The 21,278-nt window shown below is 41.4% G+C and overlaps 1 protein-coding gene across 1 annotated transcript; it reads left to right on the forward strand.

Moving 5' to 3' along the window:
* The first annotated feature begins 1,883 nt into the window (after window positions 1-1,883).
* fgd5b (FYVE, RhoGEF and PH domain containing 5b) lies at window positions 1,884-20,133 on the forward strand. The gene is made up of 22 exons (XM_070903061.1): window positions 1,884-1,893; window positions 2,517-2,536; window positions 2,916-5,527; window positions 9,462-9,609; window positions 10,061-10,119; window positions 10,224-10,254; window positions 10,897-11,048; window positions 11,242-11,398; window positions 13,336-13,426; window positions 13,513-13,563; window positions 14,047-14,105; window positions 14,768-14,839; window positions 15,071-15,139; window positions 16,920-17,003; window positions 17,271-17,350; window positions 17,565-17,661; window positions 17,814-17,951; window positions 18,114-18,216; window positions 18,907-19,043; window positions 19,176-19,301; window positions 19,402-19,556; window positions 20,097-20,133. Exons 1-22 carry the CDS (start codon window positions 1,884-1,886, stop codon window positions 20,131-20,133), a joined length of 4,488 nt encoding a protein of 1,495 aa, XP_070759162.1.
* The last annotated feature ends 1,145 nt before the right edge of the window (window positions 20,134-21,278 follow it).

Consider the following 21,278-nt stretch of genomic DNA (forward strand, 5'->3'; position numbering starts at 1 on the left):
CACGTTCCCTCATTACACTGATGATTGGCACTGTAGTTTATTTTGAGTCAGTCCCACATACACCGTCCTGTTGTTGTAAATACTCTCTGGAGCAAAATTGTGTTTTAATCCGCGGCTGGAAATAGTCCCTAACAAATGCACAATTTACTCCTGTTTGAGTGACGTTGCTAGATTTCCTCATGTTAATGGATACATTTTTGACCTTAAAGTGTGATGCATGAGAATATCAGGAGAGACTGTTCATCATTGTGTTGTACAGACTCATCAACACAGAAAGCCTCTGCATGGTGGTTTTTTAGGTGTGAGGTAAGTCCATTGACCAATGTGAATGGCACCAAATAGAAATTGGATTTATGTGTTTGCTGTGTGTTGGGTTTGGAGTCAAAGCAGCCAGGACCTGACTCCCCTTTTCTCTTCCTAACGCTGTACAGATCCCCCTCAGAGCCACTCCCCATTTTTATGCTCCTGTTTGTTGCAACTGAATCTGTGATAGGTAGCACAGATATTTTTTTCTGTATAATAAATCTTCACCAGCTGACCACAATTCAAGAGTAAAAATAGTTTTCCCTTTACTTCACCCCCAGTGAGTCACGGTTCATTCAGCGAGGGGTTAAATGTGAGCATAATGTCCATAAGCTGCTAAGGATGTGAAGCTGGGCTGTGCAGGAAACAGGGAGAGCAGTTTCCTGTTATGTAGAAAAGAGCCTGTTGTTCACCAATCAGACAGTTAGGTGGTGTGCAGGGAAACACGACGGGTTTATCAATGATCAAGATCTCAGACACGATCAGTAATACTGAGAAATATGGCTTTATGACAATATAATCCAGAAACAACTGGGATCTGATGATGTATTGATAAGCACAACTTCTAAACTGTACTTCAGTTAGTAAGTAGCAAAATTACCCCAAATTACAGAAATCATGGATAGCATGAAGGGAAGCTTTGATTTAATGGAAGTTTGGTGTCTTTTAAGGTGAAAAATATATTATTTTGGTGCCATTTTCTAATAAGGCACCAATTATAGTCAGTGATCAGCCATTTATAAGAACATCTTTTGGGTTGCCAGGTTGTGAGATCCCATTGGCTGGTGTTTCTATTTGCTAAAAATGCAGTACTGAAATGTTTACTGAAAAATCATTTTTAATCCATCAAGCCTGTATTTATAAATGTTGATAGTCTAACACTCGTCACAACGCTTTTCTACAACCTGGTAACTAAAAGTTGTTCTTATTCAAGACTTCTGACCGATCTATAAACGATGTATCTACCAGCAATAAAGCAATTAGTTATAAATTATAAACCCTTTATGAAAAGTGCCTTGTTAGGAAGTGGTAGCATTACTTGTATTTTTATTATTATTATTTTTTACCAGAAGTTGTTGTTTTTTACGTGTTACGTAGTTTGGTGTATGATCAAGGAAAGCAACAGGATTAACAGGTTCTATGATACATTTGGGGTAATGTCTGTAGTATGTATGACATATCTTTAACTCACCGGTAAAACATCCACATCACATCCTTAACATTTCCCCGTTGGCTGAAAGGACTAAAATCCTAATCCGCCTGTAAATTCAGTCGCATAGTCTGATGGAAACATTTTCAACACTTGACTGGACCTGCTGCTGCTGTGAGAGGCATCCTGGAGCGAGCGGCTCGAGCTCTCTCTCCATTTGGTTTCCAGTCGCGTCCCGCGCGCTCTGGGACGCACAGACGATCAGCTGAGCAGCGTTTCTCTCTCGGAGGCAGAAAGACAGAGCTGTGTTCAGACTCACTCTCGGTTTGGACAGTTCAGCTGAGTTTGGCTCCGTTTTTACATGTTATTTAAAACTGTGTGTGTCGAAACCTCTCGTGGACGAGATGTTGGAGATGGTCGCTTCGCCAAAATGAACCCAGGTGAGATGGTTTATTATAAAGGACGAGGGGCTGTCTTAAAAGCTTGAATATCACTGTGTGTTGGATATTTAGCATGTTTTGAGCAAGTGAGTATTAAGCATTATAGAGTTTTAGTTTTCATCATATCTTCTTATATCTGACTTTTTTGACTGTGCATGCCTGTGAATAGATGAATGAATCCAGCGGTAGCAACAGGATGTGAAGCAAACCAAATTGGGTCTAAAATGCAGTGTTTCTTGATTTCAGAGCAGGAGGCAGTGTAATGTTGGTAGATTATTCAATTTATACCTGTTTTTATTAGAATTAAGAGATTTCAAGGTGATTTAGCACCAATGGAGCTCATTTTGGTGTAAAAACTCAAGCAAACATTTTGAATCCTCAGCCAGCCTTGCAGTCATTCACAGGTCTAATGACACCCTTTTTAAACAACATAGAATATGTCTTTTCTAGTTTTGGGGGTAGATAATCTCACTTTATGCCAAAATCTTGAGTTATTGCTATCTCCAAGAGAAGTATAGTGAGCCTAATTTTTTTATTAGAATATTCAGGTCCTTCTCTGGAAGGGATCTTATGTTTTACATGAGTTAAATGTATTAAATATACATGTGTTGCTTTATTGTCAGTCTCCTTTGCTGCATATAAGGTATTATTCTCAAAGCAGCAAAGGGAGCCTGAGAGGGTTTTCTCTCACTTGAATCACAGGAAGTGAGTCAGGGAAATCCCTTAGATTTTTTGTATTCTTTCTCAAAGGATGTAAAAGCAAACATTACTCATTTTATGTCCCTTATTATGTCCTTTTAGCACCCAACTTTTAGTTTGGGTAGCTCTTTCTGGGAAGTATGAGGAAAGCTGATCTACATTTGATAGGTTGCCAAATATTTTAGCAAATGTTGAGCGCATTTTGGTGAGAAAATGGTCAAACTGCGACCACATGACAATATCTAGAATCTTTGAGCAGTTTTAGGTCACAGGGACACAATACAAATGACCTGTACGCTATTTTAAAGCACATAATCTTACAGTTTCCTTTTCCTGTTGTTCTTTCAGACTGCACCAAGCCTTCTGTTGCTCCAAAGCCAAGATTAGTTTGTCACGCCAGCCTGAAGCTGCCCTCCCCTCTCATGTCTGCAGCCAGGGGTCCAAAACCTTCTATAGCCCCGAAACCTAAAGTCACACCAGAGCTTAATGGCAACCAGGGAGGCTGCATTAACGGGGGCTTGCAAACTTCAGATGGCGAAGTTGATGAAGAGCACGAGACGGCGAACGGTCTAAACAAAGTGGTTGCAGACAGGTTGCCAGCAGAGAAACAATGTAGAGCCTTCATCCTCAAATCACCACAAAAACCTGTACAGAATGTGTCATGGGCAACGGAGGACGGAGAGGCAACAGAGGAGGAAAAGGAAGAGGAAGAAGACAGGATTCAGAAGATGGACGAGGACTGGAGGTTAACTGACAGCGCTCTAACAGAGGAGGTGGACTCCCTGGAAACACTTTGGGTCAGTGATGCCGGACTCACGGCTGACTCTGAGGAGGTGGTGGAGATGGTTGACACAGACGTGACGGAGGACATGGACGCTGAAGGTTGTGACGCAGGCGAGGCGCTGGCTGACACAGATGGCCTCTCAGTGGGAGACATTTCCGTTAATAGCATTGATGAGGAGGCAAGATGCTGTTCTGCTGAAAATCGACACATGAAGGAGAGGCAGGATGAAACAGCGGATGATTTAACTGAGTCTCTCACAGACGAACCTGGTCTCCTCATCAATGAAAACATGAAGGACACTGATGCACAGCAAGTTTTTCTTACAGATGGAGAGGAGAAAGACGAGGAATCTGCTCCTGATTGTGGCGTCACATGCAGGATCCTGAAGTTTAGCTGTGGCCATAAAATGAAGGAAAAGGGCGAAAACCTACAGAACATTAGTTTTTATGACTTTATTCCCAAAGACCAGAAACAGTTCTGTGATACAACTAAGAGACATGTTGCCTTAGAGGATGAATTAACTCATGAGCCGTATTACGTCTCTTCGGAGGACATTATTAACAGGGACATGATGTCAAGGAATAACAAAGGTTGTGGACTACCAGAGAGTCCACTCACACCACAGAAACTTTTGTCTGTAAACAGCAGTGGAGTATCAGCTGGAAAATATGAGGAAACCGCAGAAAATGGACAAATAGAGTGTGTGTCCACTGACGAATACGTGGAGATTGGTAACAACAACAACATTGGTAGTCTCAACAGTGATGAAAACAAGGTAAGAACATTTCAGAAATGGACGACCAAAGAACCCAAAGCTCAGACAGCGGCGGCCTTGCTGAATCATTTCGACTGCCAGCCGAGGTTCAGGCTGGTGTCCATCTCAGTGCCAACGGACACAGACACCTCGCTGGCATCTTCTCTCTCAGAAAGCCATCTGCTTTCACCGAATGACTCGGATGTCTTCAGAGACGATGAAGACTTTGAGGGTCACATAGTGCCGTTTCTGGATGACACCACGGACACGGAGCAGGACATCAGCGATGAACATGTCTATGAGGAGCCAGGGCACAGCTCAGAGGGTGAAAATGTTTTTCCTTTTGATAAGAGGACAACAGAGAAGCGTTCCCGCTCACTTTCACACCGCGTTAATAATAATGTGGCTGACATGGGAGTGCAGTTCGTTCAGAGGCCCTACATGAGTGGATTTGGACAACCTGCGCTGAGCAGCAGCCCCATGTTGAGCTCAGTGCTGCACAAAGGCTACGCCAAGCCCCACTATTTGTCCCTGTACCCCCGCTCCCTCTCCATGGAGGGACAGGACACACCTCTGGGTGTCTACAGCTACAGGGAAGGATCCCCAAGACAGGGAGGTGCCATTTGTTCATCTGGAAGCTTCTCCCAGTGCTCGCCTCTTTCATCCAGCGGGCTGTCCACTCCAACATCTGTAGTGGATATCCCTCCTCCGTTTGATCTGGCCTACATCACCAAGAGGCCCATCACAAAGAGTTCCCCCTCGCTTTTCATAGAAGGAGACTCGTCTGAGAAAAACAGGAAAAAGAAATCCTCCATTAAACGTTTCCTGATGCTTAAATTTAGGCGGAAAACAGAGAGCAAGCCCGTGGTGGATGTCAACCCGTCCTCCTTTAAGTCCTCAGCAGAGTCCAGCCACCACATGGCCAGCAGACTGCTGGATCTAGATAGACACAGCATAAGTAACTCTCCACAGCTCAACTCACGCTCTGCTAGTAAACTTCATGTTTCACCCGAGCCGGCCTCCGCCTTCTTGTTCTACAAGGATAGCAAAAGAAAAGGGAACTCTGTGGCCTTTCTCAATCGCAGCGTCGTCCGGGTGGAGTCCTTTGAGGACCGCTCCCGCGTGCCTTTCATACCTCTTCCACTGACCAAGCCTCGCTCCATCTCCTTCCCCAACACAGATACTTCAGACTACGAGAATGTTCCTGCCATCAGCTCAGATTACGAGAACATTCAGGTCCCACAGCGGAGGCCTGTCCGGCAGGCGCCGTTCGCAGACTTCTTTGACCGTCCCAGTCGGATGCTGTCCTCTGCCAATGAGACTGATGGTTATGTGGACATGAGCAGCCTCCCTGGGTTCAAGAGTAAAACTCAGTCACCTGAAGAGGAAACAGAGAGGTATGTAATCAAGACTAAGAGTCTACAGCCATGCTATCAGCTCAAAATGACAACCTTAACATTTAGCAGTTATAATGGTTATCATGTTCACCATCTTATTTTGGTGTGTTAGCATGCTAACATTTGCTAATTAGCTGAGGCTGATGGGAATGTCATTAGTTTTGCAGGTACCAAAGTAGTGCAGAAATTGAAATTTTGACCTGATGATGGCGCTGGAGGAAAAATCTAGGTATCACCAAAGTCAGTAGGATTCATCCTCTGGGAATCATGAACGTTTGTAAAAAATTTCACGGAAATCCATCCAGTAGTTGTTGAGATATTTCAGACATTGCCATCCATAGAGTCTAGTCTGCTGCTAGAGAGGCTAAAACTTGTGTGTTCATGTAGACTGATGCTGCTAGACATAATATTAGTGATCTTTGCCCTGTTTTACACTGAGTCTTTTTTATTACTGCTCGGCCACTGTGAGGGTAAAACAATGCCCCTGGGGAGGAGGATTTATAACAATTTATTATGTGCAGTCCCCTGATGCTGTGATCACAGCAGACACAGAAGTGGGGATCAATGGTGGGGAGGATGGTGCAGTAGCTTCCCTCCTGTTATGCAGCAAGACATGCTAAGCCTCAGCTGTGATGTGTCTGTGTGTTGTCGGGGCATGTTGGGTGGTAGAGAAGGAAACGCTGGAGGTGGTGGTGGTGGTGGTCTCTTAAGATCTAAGTGAAAACAGGCTGGTTTCATTCATAAATCATCTGTTTAGGAGCAGAAACAGGCTCCTGCGTTGATGCTGTAGGTAGAGCCTCTGGTCTCCCTGCTGTGGTGTTATTTGTTGGTATGATCATCCATGCTGTGCTGATATTAACCCACCCCCCCTGCATTCCTGTTGGCTCTGCCCGTATCATACAGGCCGCTCAGGATGATTAATAGTCAGAGCATTTTGGAGTCATTGCTCTTCTCTAGCCAGTCAGGAACAACATACTGAGATAAAATCAGTGTTCTGTAGTCAGCAGTTGTTCACCGTAGGGCTTCCCTCTCATCACGTTTACCATTGTGGTTATGTGTGCAAGAAACTGTACAGGCTAATACACATTTCTATGAAATGGAGGACAAAAATTTGGTTTAGTGTAAAAACATAAGGTTTTGTATTTCCTAAAGTACTCAAACAGACATAATACACATTAAGAAATACACAAGTAAATACACAATCTTCATTCTATCCTGTACTTCACTATGCTGGTGCCTCCATCCTGTGGTTCAGTCACAACAGTGACAATGAAGGTTTTGACTGTGTGTGTGCTTTAAAGCATTAAATTAGATATGAGGAGTTTGTGGCAGGAGTTTAGTTTTGGTAGGTCTAAATTCACGGTCGTGTGTATGGACTATGAGTAGAGCTGAAACAGTTTGATGATTAACTGATTAGTTGATTGACAGAAAAATATTCGGCCACAATTTTTTGATTGTTAGATTAATCATTTTGGTAATTTCTTCTTGCAGAAATGCAACATTCATTGTTTCTATCTGCTTTTCTGTGTTTTATATGAAAACAAACAATTATAGTTCATCATCATCAGACTTAAGGAAATTCTGTTGGTCATTTCTCTCTATTTTCAAACATTTTATAGACCAAATGATTCATTGATTAATCAAGAAAACAATGGGAAGATGAATTTATAATGAAAATAATCAATAGTTGCAGCCCTAACTGTGAGCTCACTGGTAGGTCCCCTCTTCTGAATTATTAATGTCTGCTAAAAATAATGTTGTGATTACAGTTGAATAAGCCAAAAGTTATGAAAGTTATGTAAACAGATACCTTCTTGAAGAATGTTCTACTTCTGTTTAAGTTATGTTGTTATGTTTTGTCATTATCGTACTGCATATTCTGTTGCAAGTTCGGTAAACCATTGGGTGCGTCATTTAGCACTACGTTTATTTAAAATATTTTTTACATCATTGCTTTTCCAACACAAAATACACATTTGCAAAAGTTACATGCCTCTGTGTAAGAACCTGAGCTTTCTATGCTAGTACTAAACAAAGACAGCGGTATGATTATCATATTCCACACTTTGAGTGAACTCAGCGCCTGTAATCACAGCAAAGCGATATCCCGATGGACAGCAGAGTCAGTGGTTGAGGCTGTTAGTGTTACAGTAGCCTGAAGGGGCAATATTAGCAGATCGTAGTTTGGAGATCAGCGGAGTCCTTGCCCCATCACTGCTCTGGAACAAATAGGCTCACCAATGAACCTGAGGCAAAGAGAAAATTAATAATTTTTTTTATCTCCTTCTGTAATTTGTCTTCATAGTTTTCGCCTTGAGCCACCATACAACAGAGCAGGACTGTGAGAAGTGACAGAGGCAGTTTCTGTGGGAGTGACATAAAAGCCGAATATAGAAACCGAGCATGTAGTTTATGGTTCAAACACCCCCTGGTATCTCATCCAAAGTTTGATCCAGTGAGCAGCAATGGGCCATGCAGCTCTAATGTGTGTGATGCAGAGATCTGAACTGTTCACATATGTTGTTCATATGTAGCTAATTCGCATCTCAGTGGGGTTAAATCCACTGGTGCTTGGAGTGAAACATGGCAGGAACATTGGCCAGGCAATTGGTCACATAGAGGACGACTGCATCACGACTGTAACTTAAGGACGTGTTTTTATTTGCATAGTTTACGCTCCCCACTGAGCCGCAGCCATTAGCATATTCATTTGAGCTCCCTGCAGAAGAGAATCTCGTAGCATAAAACACAGACATGCGTCCCTGGTTGGGTACAGTTGTCACCGCAGGCCTTTCAGGATCAGTTTATTGGTTTCTGTAGACCTGCAATGTTTTATCTATTCACATTTGCTTCTAACGCTGAATATGTTTATTATAGTGATATTTCAATGAAGACGACCATAAAGGACCATAAAGATGGCTTGGATGGTTAAATGAAATTCATCTGATTTATTCTTACATGAATGAAAGTTTGAGGGCAGAACACAGTTCATATTATAAAAATATATACATATATATATTATAAAACCACAGAGTCAAACCATGCAGTCTATGATAAAAACTGAAATGCTACTTTCCAGACTAGACCAGTGGTTCCCAACATGGGGGTCCTGACCCCACCAAGGGATCACAAGATAATTAAAGGAATAAGAAAGAAGAACTTATATTTCTCTTTTTTTGTGACGCTTCTCTAATTATACCTTTTGTCTTACTGGATACTTTCACATCTTTGGGGCCTTTAAAAATCATTAAAGAAGTAGCCGGACATTTTGGCCAATACATTTATTATCTTTCTGGCAGAGAGTCGGACGAGAAGATCTCTTCCACATCATGAGTGTACAGTAATTTTGAAGCAACAACCAGCAGCCGGATAGCTTAGCTTAGCATAAAGACTGGAAACAGGGGGAAACAGCTAACCTGGCTCTGTCCAAAGGTATCAAAAACTGCCTACCAGCATCATTAAGCTCACTAAATAACATATATGTTATATCTTGTTTGTTGTGTAAGTATAAAAACCTTCGCTTTTTCAGGGGGGGTTATGTGCCAAACTATTTCTTGCCAGGTAGCAGTTGCCAGGCAACCATTGTAGACTCCAGGAAGTTATGTCTCCCAGCCAAAACAGATACAACATCTTAATCACTGAGCTTTAGTGCTGGTTGGCAGATTTTGTTACCTTAGGGCACAGCCAGGCTAGGTCTCGTAAGAAAGCGAAAAAAGTATTTCCCAAAATGTCGAACTATCAGGGGGTCACATGCTAAAAAGGTCTGGAACCACTGGGCTAGACCAGATATTATAATGCAGGTATTTGAAGTTCAAGACACCAGTTTGACTTTGTTTGTCAGGAGTCAGTCACGTGCCTGTGTACACATAATTTATCGTATGATCACACTGTGTGTATGCTATATTTCACCACAGTACCCCCTCTCTCTCACCAGTGCCTATACGGAAGCCTACAACGTGTGTGCGATGGCTGCGTCTCCACAGACTGTTTCAGTGGGTGATGTCAGGGGAGAGACGGCAGGCGAGGAAGACCAAGGACGCACCTCAGAGGAGGAAGAGGGAGGCAGCAATTATGACAGACAGGTTAGTACTGACAAATGTGTGTTATGTGTGACTGTAGATTCCTATTGTGAAAGTTTATATGGAATTAAAAACATGTTACCTTATCATTTGTTAAGTATTGATAACATCATTTTTTGTTTCATGGTATCATTTTGTGAGAGAGCAGGTGTCACCTTTTTCCAAACAGTAGGTAGAAATTACTATTTGAAGAACAGAACAGAGCAAAATAAAACAAAGTGAACTGTTTTTCACCTTGGGCAATTGCAAAACTGCCCTCACAAGCCAGGATTTTAATGCGGGTTAATGGAGGTTAATGGGCTACTACAAGGCTGTCCTCATTATTTAGAATTTGATTGCCGCTTGGAGACGATGTGGAGAGGGGAGCCAGCTATATTTATTGAACTGGTGCCAAAATGCTTTAGCTCTTCCTAACCCTGGGCTTATTACAAGTAAATAATGTGATTGTTTATAGCCTGACGGCCGATCCAGAGCCTTTTACATCGCGAAGGAGCTGGTGGATACAGAGAGATTGTAAGTTACATTTTTCCTCATCTAACATCTCTGCTCATCAGTCAAAACTAATCAGGTTCCCTTCACTTTCCTGTTTAATTGTGTATTTATTTCTCTGTCCACAGACATGTGAAAGCCCTCAAGCTCCTCCAGGAAGTAAGTGATCTCTATTCTCTAATTTACTATTGCAATATAATTCTCATGTAGGTATCTAGATATCCTCTGTGGGAGGGAATTACAGTAGTTTCTACATTAGGTTACAGTAGGCTGCAGAGCTGAAGGTGCAGAGTTACATATTAAAGAATTAGCTTTCCTTAGCTCAGGTTTTAACTCTTAAATCCCCTCAAATGTGAACATTTTGTCTGTCTGCCAGTCTTGAGCAGTCTTGTCCTGTCAAAAATAACATGCTATGTATGTATTCAGCAGCTGCACACTATATTTATTTACAATATATATTAATTTCCTGGAACATTTGCTCCACCGGAGTTTTTTGTAAATTGCTCAAGGGCACCTCAGCAGTGATAACAAGGGAGGAACAAGAGCTTCCCTTTCACTTCCCTTCCTAGATTCATCCCTCTGGTGAGGGGATTAAACTCGTGACCTAAACCACCTCTTCTTCTTATCGACGATGAGGCTTCTTGATATCATAGCTCATGTACTCCCTGCTGTCTGATATTATCTTGTCATACTTTTGCAGAAGAAGGAAAAGGAAAACAGGGCAGAAATGCAGACTTTAGTGAAGTTTAGTTTAGATTTTGAACATTACTTTTGGAATAACCATTCCTTCATACTCGCCAGGATTTTAGGGAAGCGGTGGGGGCAGCAGTCGGGGACGAGGGGGATCCTGTGTTGGATGAAGAGAGGCTTCGAGAGATTCTCAATGAGCTGCCTGACGTTTACACCCTGCACCGCAGAATCCTCAACGAGCTGGAGAATCGAATCCGAAACTGGTGAGACGTGTACACCGCCCGATGCTGTTAATACTTGATGCACACATATGCTGAAAAGGAATTGCCTTCCGCACTCGTCCCTCTTGTTCCACAGACTGCACACATTAAAGCAGCTCAGAAAGCATGACATGTACCCTGAGGACTGGTGCATGCAGCTTCTCCTGCCTCCTTTCACCTCTGTTTCTCCACTCAGGGAGGAGAGCCAGAGGATTGCAGACATCTTCCTGTCCAGAAAAGCAGAGTTCTTGGTTTTTACCACTTACATCGGCCACTACGACCGAAGCATGAGCCTGCTGGAGGACAGCTGCCGAACTTCACCTGCCTTCGAAGCCATTGTTCACCAGTTCGAGGTCAGACCTGCAGCGCTTCTCTAACTCTAAACACGAAATGAGTAATGCAACACAAATGCAATCCATCGACATTTAAAACATTCTCAAAATCCGAATTAGAAATAATAATTATGCACACACATGATATAAACAGATCTTTCTGAGGATTAAGTGCCCTCTGATGTGCTCATGAGAAACCACACAACTAGGATGAATGTTGTTACTTAACACAAGACCAAGTTCATACTTATATATGTACAGTACTATTTTACTGATTTTTGTCATGTAATGAATCTATTCTGGTATACAAATACAAAACACAGTTGGGTACATAAAGTTTTGCCCACATGACATGTGAGACTCTTTCATAATTTGTAAAAAGATGTGTGAACAACAGGAAAATAGAACTACTGTGAATGTTTGGAATAATTGAAACAGTTGAATAGAAAACACTTTCGTCCAGTTGGTGAAAAATTACAGAGGTTTTGATTAAGAATAACAATGAAACTTTGGTTTCAACCTCACATATTTTATGGTTATCAAGAGCCCCACTTATCTCTGAACATCGTCTCTTATCAGACGAGTTCAGTGTGTGTTTGTGTGTGTGTCTCTTGTGTGTAATGACAAGGACGAGCAGAGGCAGCAGAGGTGGCGGTGGCTGAGTGTGTGTGTGTGTGTGTGTGTGTGTGTGTGTGTATTGGCCTGTGTGCATGTGTCTGTGTGAGGAGATTAAAAGCAAAAGATGGAAATCCTTAAAAGGTTCAAGCAAAAGGCAGCTAAGTGAATAAAACTAGTAATTTAATTTAAAGCAACAACTACACAGAGTTATTGGTTGTTTAAAGAAACACCCAATGGACTTATATAATATATATCATATTTATATAATATAGACTTTGTGTTTAGAAGTTAAGACCAAATATGTTTGGTTTGAGCCACTCAGAACAATTACACACTGGACGTCTCTTTAAAAACAGGGGGATCTTAAAATGTATTGGTTGCATTTCCCTACAGCTTCTTTGAGCTGCACAACATATCCAAACAATGCACTTTAGTGAGGGGTTATAATTAGCCTCAATTAAATGAACAGACACAAGACAGCGTTTTTCAAACCAGTCAGCAAGAGAAGCTATTAAGTTGATAAGTTGAAAATGTGAAACATAAAATAAAAGTAGGATATGATAGTATGCTTGACAATTCAACAGGGAGATTGCGGCACCTGTTCACTACCCACTATTTAATTTACAATTAATATATTATCCAGCCACGGACAAAGGACTTTTCAATATTTTCCCTCCATTTTATAGACCACGGAGGAGAAGACTTGGCAGAAAGTCTTTGCCGAGCTGGGCAGTTTTCTCCGTCTGATTTAAGAGCACCCATGTTTAAAAGTCCTTAGATTCTCCTAAGCACTTTGTGTGTTAATGTCAGTGCAGTAAACACTCTCTGTTTGCCTTTCATCATTATGAGTTTCATTGATTATGAGTTTATTATTTTGAGTTTTTAAGTGGGAAACTGCTGACAGAATAGTTTTTCACACTTTTGAATTAAACCTGTTTATGGACCAAAAAACTAAAGCTTTAGCTTAGATATCACGATCACTTTGAACGTGTGCGTGTGAGAGAGAGGGACATTATCAATAAAGTGATTGATTATTGACATTGAGACAGAGGGTGTTGATAGATAGGAGTGTGTATCATTGCTGTCTTTGCACATGCACACTGCAAGGCACTGTGCTGACCAGCAGTCTGTGTTATTGGCCTTTGTTCACACTTAAAATATGACTGGTTGTTCTGCTCAAAAGTCCAGCGTTGTTGTATAATTTGCTTCTCAGTAAAACTGTCATTATCTTTGCCAAAGTTTTTTATACATTCGGTGAGATTTCTACAGTAAATCTGGCCTTAATGTGCAGCCATGATACAGTGAAAATGTTGACTTTGTATTTGGTGTATTTGTCTCAGCAGCAGAGTCCAGCTGGGGACAAAGTGTCTCTGAAACATCAGCTCCTGCAGGTCATTGTGCGTGTGGCTCAGTACCGCATGCTCCTCACTGGTGAGTCTCAGAGTGTCTTTTTAGAATAAAAAAACACACTTCACTCATAGTGGTTGCATTCATTTATTCTCTCACTCCTCTTACAGATTACCTGAACAACCTCTCCCCTGATTCCAAGGAATATGAAGACACCCAAGGTACCGTAAACAAACAGCAGGCCCTGTGTGGACAAAAGCAGCTCACTCTGCACTCTCTGTTACTCACAGGAGAGCCTTACTGGCCTGTGTTTGTGGCTCTGTGTTTACAGGGAATTTATTTGCTCTCATTTGGCATGGAGAGACGGCCATCAGAGAGCCAATTTAGATTTTTTTTGTTTGTGGTGGTAACCCACCAGGCAGTCATTTCAACGCCCCTCTGTGTGAAGACTGTAATGTGTAATTCATGAGAAGGCCAGTTGCAGCAACACTATCTCTTATCTTCGATAAGGGAGCCACCCCAGTCCGGGCTTGTAGGCACATCCGGGCTCCTGGCTCATTTTGAGTTTTATTCTTGGTGACTTTCAACACAGAGACAAAGAACAAAGAAACATCTCATCAGTTATGAATATTCATTGTGAATGTGTTCACTTCTTAAGATGCAGTGTCTTTCCTGACTCCTCTCTCTGTGTTTGTCTTATACAGCTGCTGTGGTGGTAGTGTCTGACATTGCAGATCAAGCAAACGACAGCTTAAAACATGGGGTAAGTGTCATGTTTTAACTACATATCTTATTTTCAACCTAAACCTTGGTCAGTACTGAACACACAGACATTAAAACACACATCTGTAGAATCTCTTGGCTTAGTACTTCCAACATTATGGGTTGTTTGTGTGCGTCAAAAATCATCCACTAAAGTTTAGGTCCCAAACAGATTATTCAAAAAGGAAAGTTACCTGCTTCCTGAGTAAATGTAGCGTGAGGGAGAAATATGAGATCATTTTCACCCCAACAATCTATCAAAATTATATTACTAAAACTCCCCTTCTTCCATACTGCTAAGGCATAGTGTAGTGATTATACCAGCTAACATCAGCATGTTAGAATTATCATGTTAGCATGCTGTTTTATCTCAAAGCACTGCTGTACCTAATCACAGCCTCAAAGAGCCGCTAGCATGTCAGTACAGTAGTTCTAGTTAGAGTCACGTGCCAAATGATGACATCTCTGAATAGTCTGACTCATTCTGAAGAGAACAATATGTGACATGCCTGCCTGTGATAACTACGTCTAAAAACAAAGGGAGTCATGAAAATAGCAGAGCAGAAGAAAATAGTTTGGGCTTTACGGGAAAACAACAAGTCTTTCATCGTTTCTCTTATTTTGGCGTCTCATGTTCTCTCCCTGTCTCTCTTTGTGTCTCAGGAGAACTTGTTGCGTCTGGTCAACATAGAGTACAGTGTTCGTGGCCTGCGGGACCTGCTGCAGCCTGGCAGGGTATGACTCTGATAACGGCATTGTTTCTGTCTGTTCTGCTTGCCAGCCCACCCTGTCTGCCCCGCACCACCCCTGTGTTGCCCTTTACACAATCATTCAGCTGGGAATCCCCAGCCGGCCTGCTTTTAAAACAACACTAATTACTGCAGATGTGCTCTGTGTGTCATGCTCAGATGACTCGTGAAGTGTTCAGTTTCATTTGATTTTGTGTATGTGCCTTTTTTTAATCAGGTCTTTGTGAAGGAGGGCACATTGATGAAGGTCAGCAGGAAGAGTCGACAGCCCCGCCACCTGTTTTTGGTAAACGTTGCTTCCTGTTTGTGGTATATAAATTAATAGACACATGTGCCAGTTGTCCTACTCTGTTGATCACTGAACAACAGTAAGATCTTAAGACATCTCTGTGTAAAATGTAGAGTCAGGCATTTTCTGTCTGCTCCGTTTCTATGTCCAGACTGAGCTATTAAGGGCAGGTTTCCTGGCAGGATGTTTCTGAATGCTGATTTCCTGAGCCAGTTCTTTACTGACAGCACAGGGGAGGTCACCACCAGCTCCTTATAAACTGAAGGATCCGTGCGCACCTGTGAACTTTTATGACTTTAATTCTGTTGGCTAAATATTAGTCTGGTGGGTCCTTTTAATATAGACAGCGATTTCAGAAGAGAAAAAATTAAGATAATGCTTAAGTAAACAGGGAGAAAGATCTAATTGATAGTTGACAAAGTATAAACTAAGTAACAGTGCCAGCACCTGTGTGTCAAACAGACAGATGACACACTGTACTAGATATTCAGTTTATATAAATCACAACAGAGAGATAGTCCTAAAATGTTATAATCAAGAGAGATTAGAAAATTAAACGCCTTTGCAAATTATCCACTGAGCATCATCAAAGTGCACTGCTTTTTCCTCCTGTGGCGTTTTCGAAATTTGAGGTCTGTGCTCAACACTAAAAAAAGCTCGTAAATGTCTCATCTGGAGGAATGTTGGTAATCATCGCTGTGTAACTTTTATCCTGCCGGTTTATCCACCCAGACGATCGTCACGTGTTATCAGATATTATTAATGTTGGAGACAGCATGATAAAACAAGTCCGCAGGAGATGCCAGCATCATAACAAAAGTACTAAAACACACAGGGACAGTGAGTGAAATGATTCACAGAGGTTAATGATCCAGTTTGATATCAACACACATTTATTTACTGAAGTATCTCATTCATGTATGATCATAAAGATACAAGGAAGGAGTTTCAAATTTATAGATCCCCCGCAGACAAGTTTTACGACGTACACAAGCACTATAACTTTGTATCTGATATCTGAAAAAGATCAGTTAACCAGTTTGAAATTCATAAAATGACATCTACTCCTTCTCCCTCATTAAAAAATCTGGAACTGATGAATACACAAATATTTTTCATTTCAAAAGTTTAACTGCTGGACACAAAATGTCTCCCACATCACTGAAAAGTCTGTTCTCAGTGTTTCAAGCTTCCATATCACACTTGTGTAAGTCTTATTCATGATTGGCTCCCACACTAGTTGAGTGATGTCTTAAACTCAGATTTAATATGAGCACGGAGAAACTTTCCTCCTTCAGTAGATGAAGTTGAAAAGAACATCCAAGTGAAGTTACAATAGGCACCTTTATATTTGGACTTTAAATGTAAGTTTTGTGTTCAACATTTGAGGTCTTTGTTAGCCAGTAGAGATCTGTACTGTGTGGAGTGGACAATAGTGGAGCTGGTGGTTGGGAATTGTTTTCCTTTAGGGGGAGATTGAGTGTGTGTGAACATGTGCGTGTGTGAGCTGGTACAGCATGTTGTGATTATGTTTACTGTGTACCTGTAATTGTACACCACCCTATCAAAAGTTAAAAATACATAGTTTGGTGTGACCCATCCGTGAATCAAATGTGTGAACTCATAGAAGTCAAGTTTTGTATTAGAGTGCCACCTACTGGAGAGTCACTGCACACATGTTTTATGTTATCCTTTTAACACGTCCTCTGATCTGCATTTACTTGTCTGTTCTGCACCTTTACTGTGAATCATGAGTGTTTTCTCTGTCTTTTGTTAGATGAATGACGTGCTGCTGTACACCTACCCTCAGCAGGACGGGAAATACAGACTGAAGAACACTCTGCCACTCACAGGGTTGAAGGTAAGAGACTTTCATTAAGTCTAATGTCATAATCTTTTTGATTTCTAAATGTTTTCCCTTTGAAATCCCCCAGGAGTTGATATGCAGTTAAAGCTGGAAGTACTTTTTACAACACATATAAGAACTACAGCCATGAAAGTATTAAATAATGTACATATATGGATCTTTAATGAAATAATTTACCTGTTTGCAGTTAAGTTGGACACTTTTGCCCTTTACTTTTTGGTCTTTCTGGTCTTTGAGTTGTGATTTTTACCGATTTCCCAGGTCAGTAAACCCTTCGTAGAAAATGTCCAAAATGCACTGAGGATCGAAGGAACAGACATCTCCATCACTTTGTCTGCAAGGTGGGTCACACTGTACTGTGTCCTGTTTGAATAATGGATAATATCCAAAAATGGCAGGGATGAAAAAGTTCAAAACCTCTAAAACCCCAAATAAGTCAGATGTTTACTACTGCTGCTGATGTTTTGCATGTTTAGTGTTAATGACCTTTGCGTGGCTTCAATTACTTAGTTATATTAAGTGATAGTGTAGTGATTTTATGTGTGTTTTTTGCAGTTCCTTCATTGAAAGAGAGGACTGGTTTTACACTCTGAGCCGCACTGTGACTGAAAATGCCAGGGGATCTGTAGCATTCAGCAGCTGCTCAGGAGAGGTGCGCAAACTCTGCTTCTCTGTATTCATCTGTTTAATAAATAAAAAAAATTTCACCCAAACAGAGTGAGACTGGTGTTATAAGTTATCATCATCGATCTCCTCAGTGTGATAAAGTATGTTTTATTTTCTGTTTCTGTGTGTTTATTCCAGGCCAGAGATCGTCTGCGGCTGTCTCTGGGAGAGAAAGCTCCCACACTTGTTCCAGTCTCACAAGTGATGATGTGCATGAACTGCACCTCAGATTTCAGCCTCACTCTTCGTCGACACCACTGTCATGGCTGCGGAAGAGTGAGTCACACGCGAATACAACACAGTGCTTAATTATGCTTTGATATCTGTTTGATGGGATGCAACAAGTTGTGCCTTTTAGAGGGTTTAGTGAGCTGAATGCACTCATTGTTTTCTGAGCTCCTTAATGTGCCTCTGGTGATTTTACGTTGTTTGACACAGATTGTTTGTCGGAGCTGCTCCAGGAACAGATATCCACTGAAATACATGAAAGACCGCATGGCCAAAGTGTGTGATCACTGTTACAATGAGCTAAAGAAGAGAGGTGAGAAAACTGTGCTTGAATGCATTTTTTGGATTCAACAATCAATTTAACTGTCAGTCTGCCAAACAGCCTGCAAATGTTAGTATTGCTGTGCTTCATATAACCAGTAGAAGCAATACGGTTACCCCTAACATCACTTATGGGAGATGCAGTGTCAGGTGGAGGAGGAGTGTCTGACTGAAATCAGACAGAGCTGGCAGATTTTGGAAAAATATGTTTATTTTACAGGAAATATATTCATAAAAGAAAGGAAGTAGTACATTTGGAAAAGTCTAACTAAAAGAAGAAAGTCATGGGCTACTATTACTAGCACCATAATATGGTGAGGATTATGTATGAAACATGGCCAAACAAAAATATACATAAACATATATATGAACTGAATTCAGTGTATTGGACATGTGGGTAACGAGATTACACTCTGAAAACTGCAAAGCTGAAGCTGAGGTTCATTTGTAAAGGAAAAAGTTTCTAATAACATATTTCACATTTGTTGTAACTGTACAGCTCCTATTGTTACTCGAACACATCCTCACTATGATTCAACAAAGAAGGATATCTCTTCTATTGCGGTATAGTTCAGATACCAAGGTTGCACGTCGAACCTGCCATGTTACTTAGTTAGTGTGGGTGTTATAGTCTGGTCCTTGTCCTCTGCTGTGGATGAAAAGCATTTGTATATTTCTGCAGGGGGAGATGTGTCTGCACTGTCAGGTAAGAGTAGCCCTCGTCCAAACCGCTCCAGCCGTCCTCTCTCTGCCGTTTTTCAAAACATTCATCCTCCCAACATCTGGAGACATCGGAAAGGCACTGCCTCCTTCACCCAGGTACGCAGAGATTGCCACGATCAACGCACAGTGCAGGTTACTGAATAGTTGATGGTGTGGATGACAGCTATGCCATGTTTTGTAAGGAGCATTGCTAGTTATCAGCCCCCTTCCTGCTCCTGTGTTGTGCAGGTGACATTGTCAGAGGAAGGCTCCATTAGTGGCAGTCTACAGTGCAGCAAGAAGAGCAAGAGGAGCTGGAAAAGACTGTGGTTCCTCCTAAAAGACAAGGTGCTTTACACCTACCGAGCCCAAGAGGTGAGGGGAAACACGCACTCCCCTTTAACCTGATAGGTGCTGTTACATCACTGTATCTTATAATCCTTTTTTGTTCCACTAATGGCTTTTCTGTCTGCAGGAGAAAGTAGCATCAGAGAGTTTACCTCTGCTGGGTTTCACAGTGAAGCTACCTGACAAGCAGGAGGGAGAGCAGGAGGCCAACGTCTTCCAGCTTTACCACAAAAACACTCTGTATTACACCTTTAAAGCTTCGGACAACTACACAGCCCAGAGGTGAGAAGCACATCGCTGATTTCAAAATGTTTAGAGATTGACAATTGAAACACATTGTGACTTTTGCTGGAGTATGGATGTCTGTTTTGCTGTCGGAGGCTAAAAGAGACTAAAAGAGATGATGCCATGATCTTTGCCAATGTGAATGACTCACAGGGCTGCTACTGATCTATGTGGGAAAAAGACTAAGAAAAACATTCAAGTTTATAACTTTCACATTACTCAGTGGGTTCCGAAGGGTTTTATTGGTCCAGGACTGGATAGTTTACCCACAGACGACCATGTAATCCATGGTCTGAAGTGGAAAGTTTACTTTGGAGTGAGTTTACAGAAACAGTAACATGTACTCCTCTAGGACAAAATGCTATAATGTTTCAAAATTAGGAGCAGGCTATAAAATGAGCTCAGTAAATAATGAAGCTATATGTCATTATGACAGAATTGGTAGTTTTTAGGTGAGGCAGATTTAAATTAGTCTTTTAGCATAACTGCAGTTCATGTTCTTTTTTTTCCTAACATAAAATCCCTCCCCTCGTACAGGTGGGTAAATGCCATGGAGGAAGCCACAGTTTTATAGGATCAGCTGCTCTGCATGGGTTGCTGAAAATAGAAATCTGCTGCTTTTCTTCCGCTACGTACCAACCAAGAAGGGAAGATAAAAGAAAGGGAATAAAAAACAGTATTTGATTATGTCTGCAAGTTGTAACTCGCCTGGCTGGACCGAATAAAGGAAGACATCGTGTTCTTTGAGAGGGGACACGATTACCTACTTTGTCAACCTCCGGTGTCCCCTGCCTGCTGTTACAGCAGGTGTGATGCTGAGAGCCACGAGAGGCGTTGGCCCAGATACCTGCCAGAGAGGAACGTTTCATTGACGTGACCTGTATTTCCCCCCAGCAGCTGCTCAGAGACATTCCTCCAAATCATGGGGAAGAGTGTAGATTTGTTTTGGAAAGGAAAAATATTCTGTGATTTCAACTATTTTTTTCAACATATCAAATACTTCAAACCAACACAAACAAATCATTTCAATAACTGAACAAACATACACTTCAACCACAGTCATTTCACTGTCATGTCGATGGAGGCTGCAAAAATAGCAACAAATTTCACCCTCACTCAAAAATGCCCAAATCTGGAATGGCCTGATCTTCAGTTAAAAAAAGAAATTAGTTATGCCTTCATTTCAACATGTGTTCTTTCACTGGATTAACTACATCTCTATGACTAATACTTTGAAGCGGCTGTATCAGAGAATGAGTAATTTTATATGTATAGAAGAGTCTGTAGTTTTGCCATGTACTGTATTGTTGGAGATGCCAGTGAATGAATAGTTTCTATGCTTTTTTTCTTTGCACTGATATGAAAAGGAATGAACAAGAAATATGAGTGTACCTTCATCTTCAGAGGCCAGAAGCTTCAGCTACTATACTTTACTTCCTTAACTTACTTAACATGCTTTTTTTATTGGGAGAAAAAAGACCTAAAACAAGTATGATGTAAATTCTTATCTGCATAAAGACTCCACATCCAGTTGTGCACAGATGTTTTTGCCCTGGACTGAACCACGGATCACCGATTTCACTGATCTACATAATCAGTGTCTTGGACTTTGTACTGTACTTGATGATTTATTGAATTTAAATTTACTAACATTATACAATCAAGTAAAGGAGGCTATAACGATGGAAACAGTCTGTGTCTGTGCTTTCTATTTATCCT

Source organism: Enoplosus armatus, chromosome 3 (genome assembly GCF_043641665.1).
Source record: "Enoplosus armatus isolate fEnoArm2 chromosome 3, fEnoArm2.hap1, whole genome shotgun sequence".
Lineage (NCBI taxonomy): Eukaryota > Metazoa > Chordata > Actinopteri > Centrarchiformes > Enoplosidae > Enoplosus > Enoplosus armatus.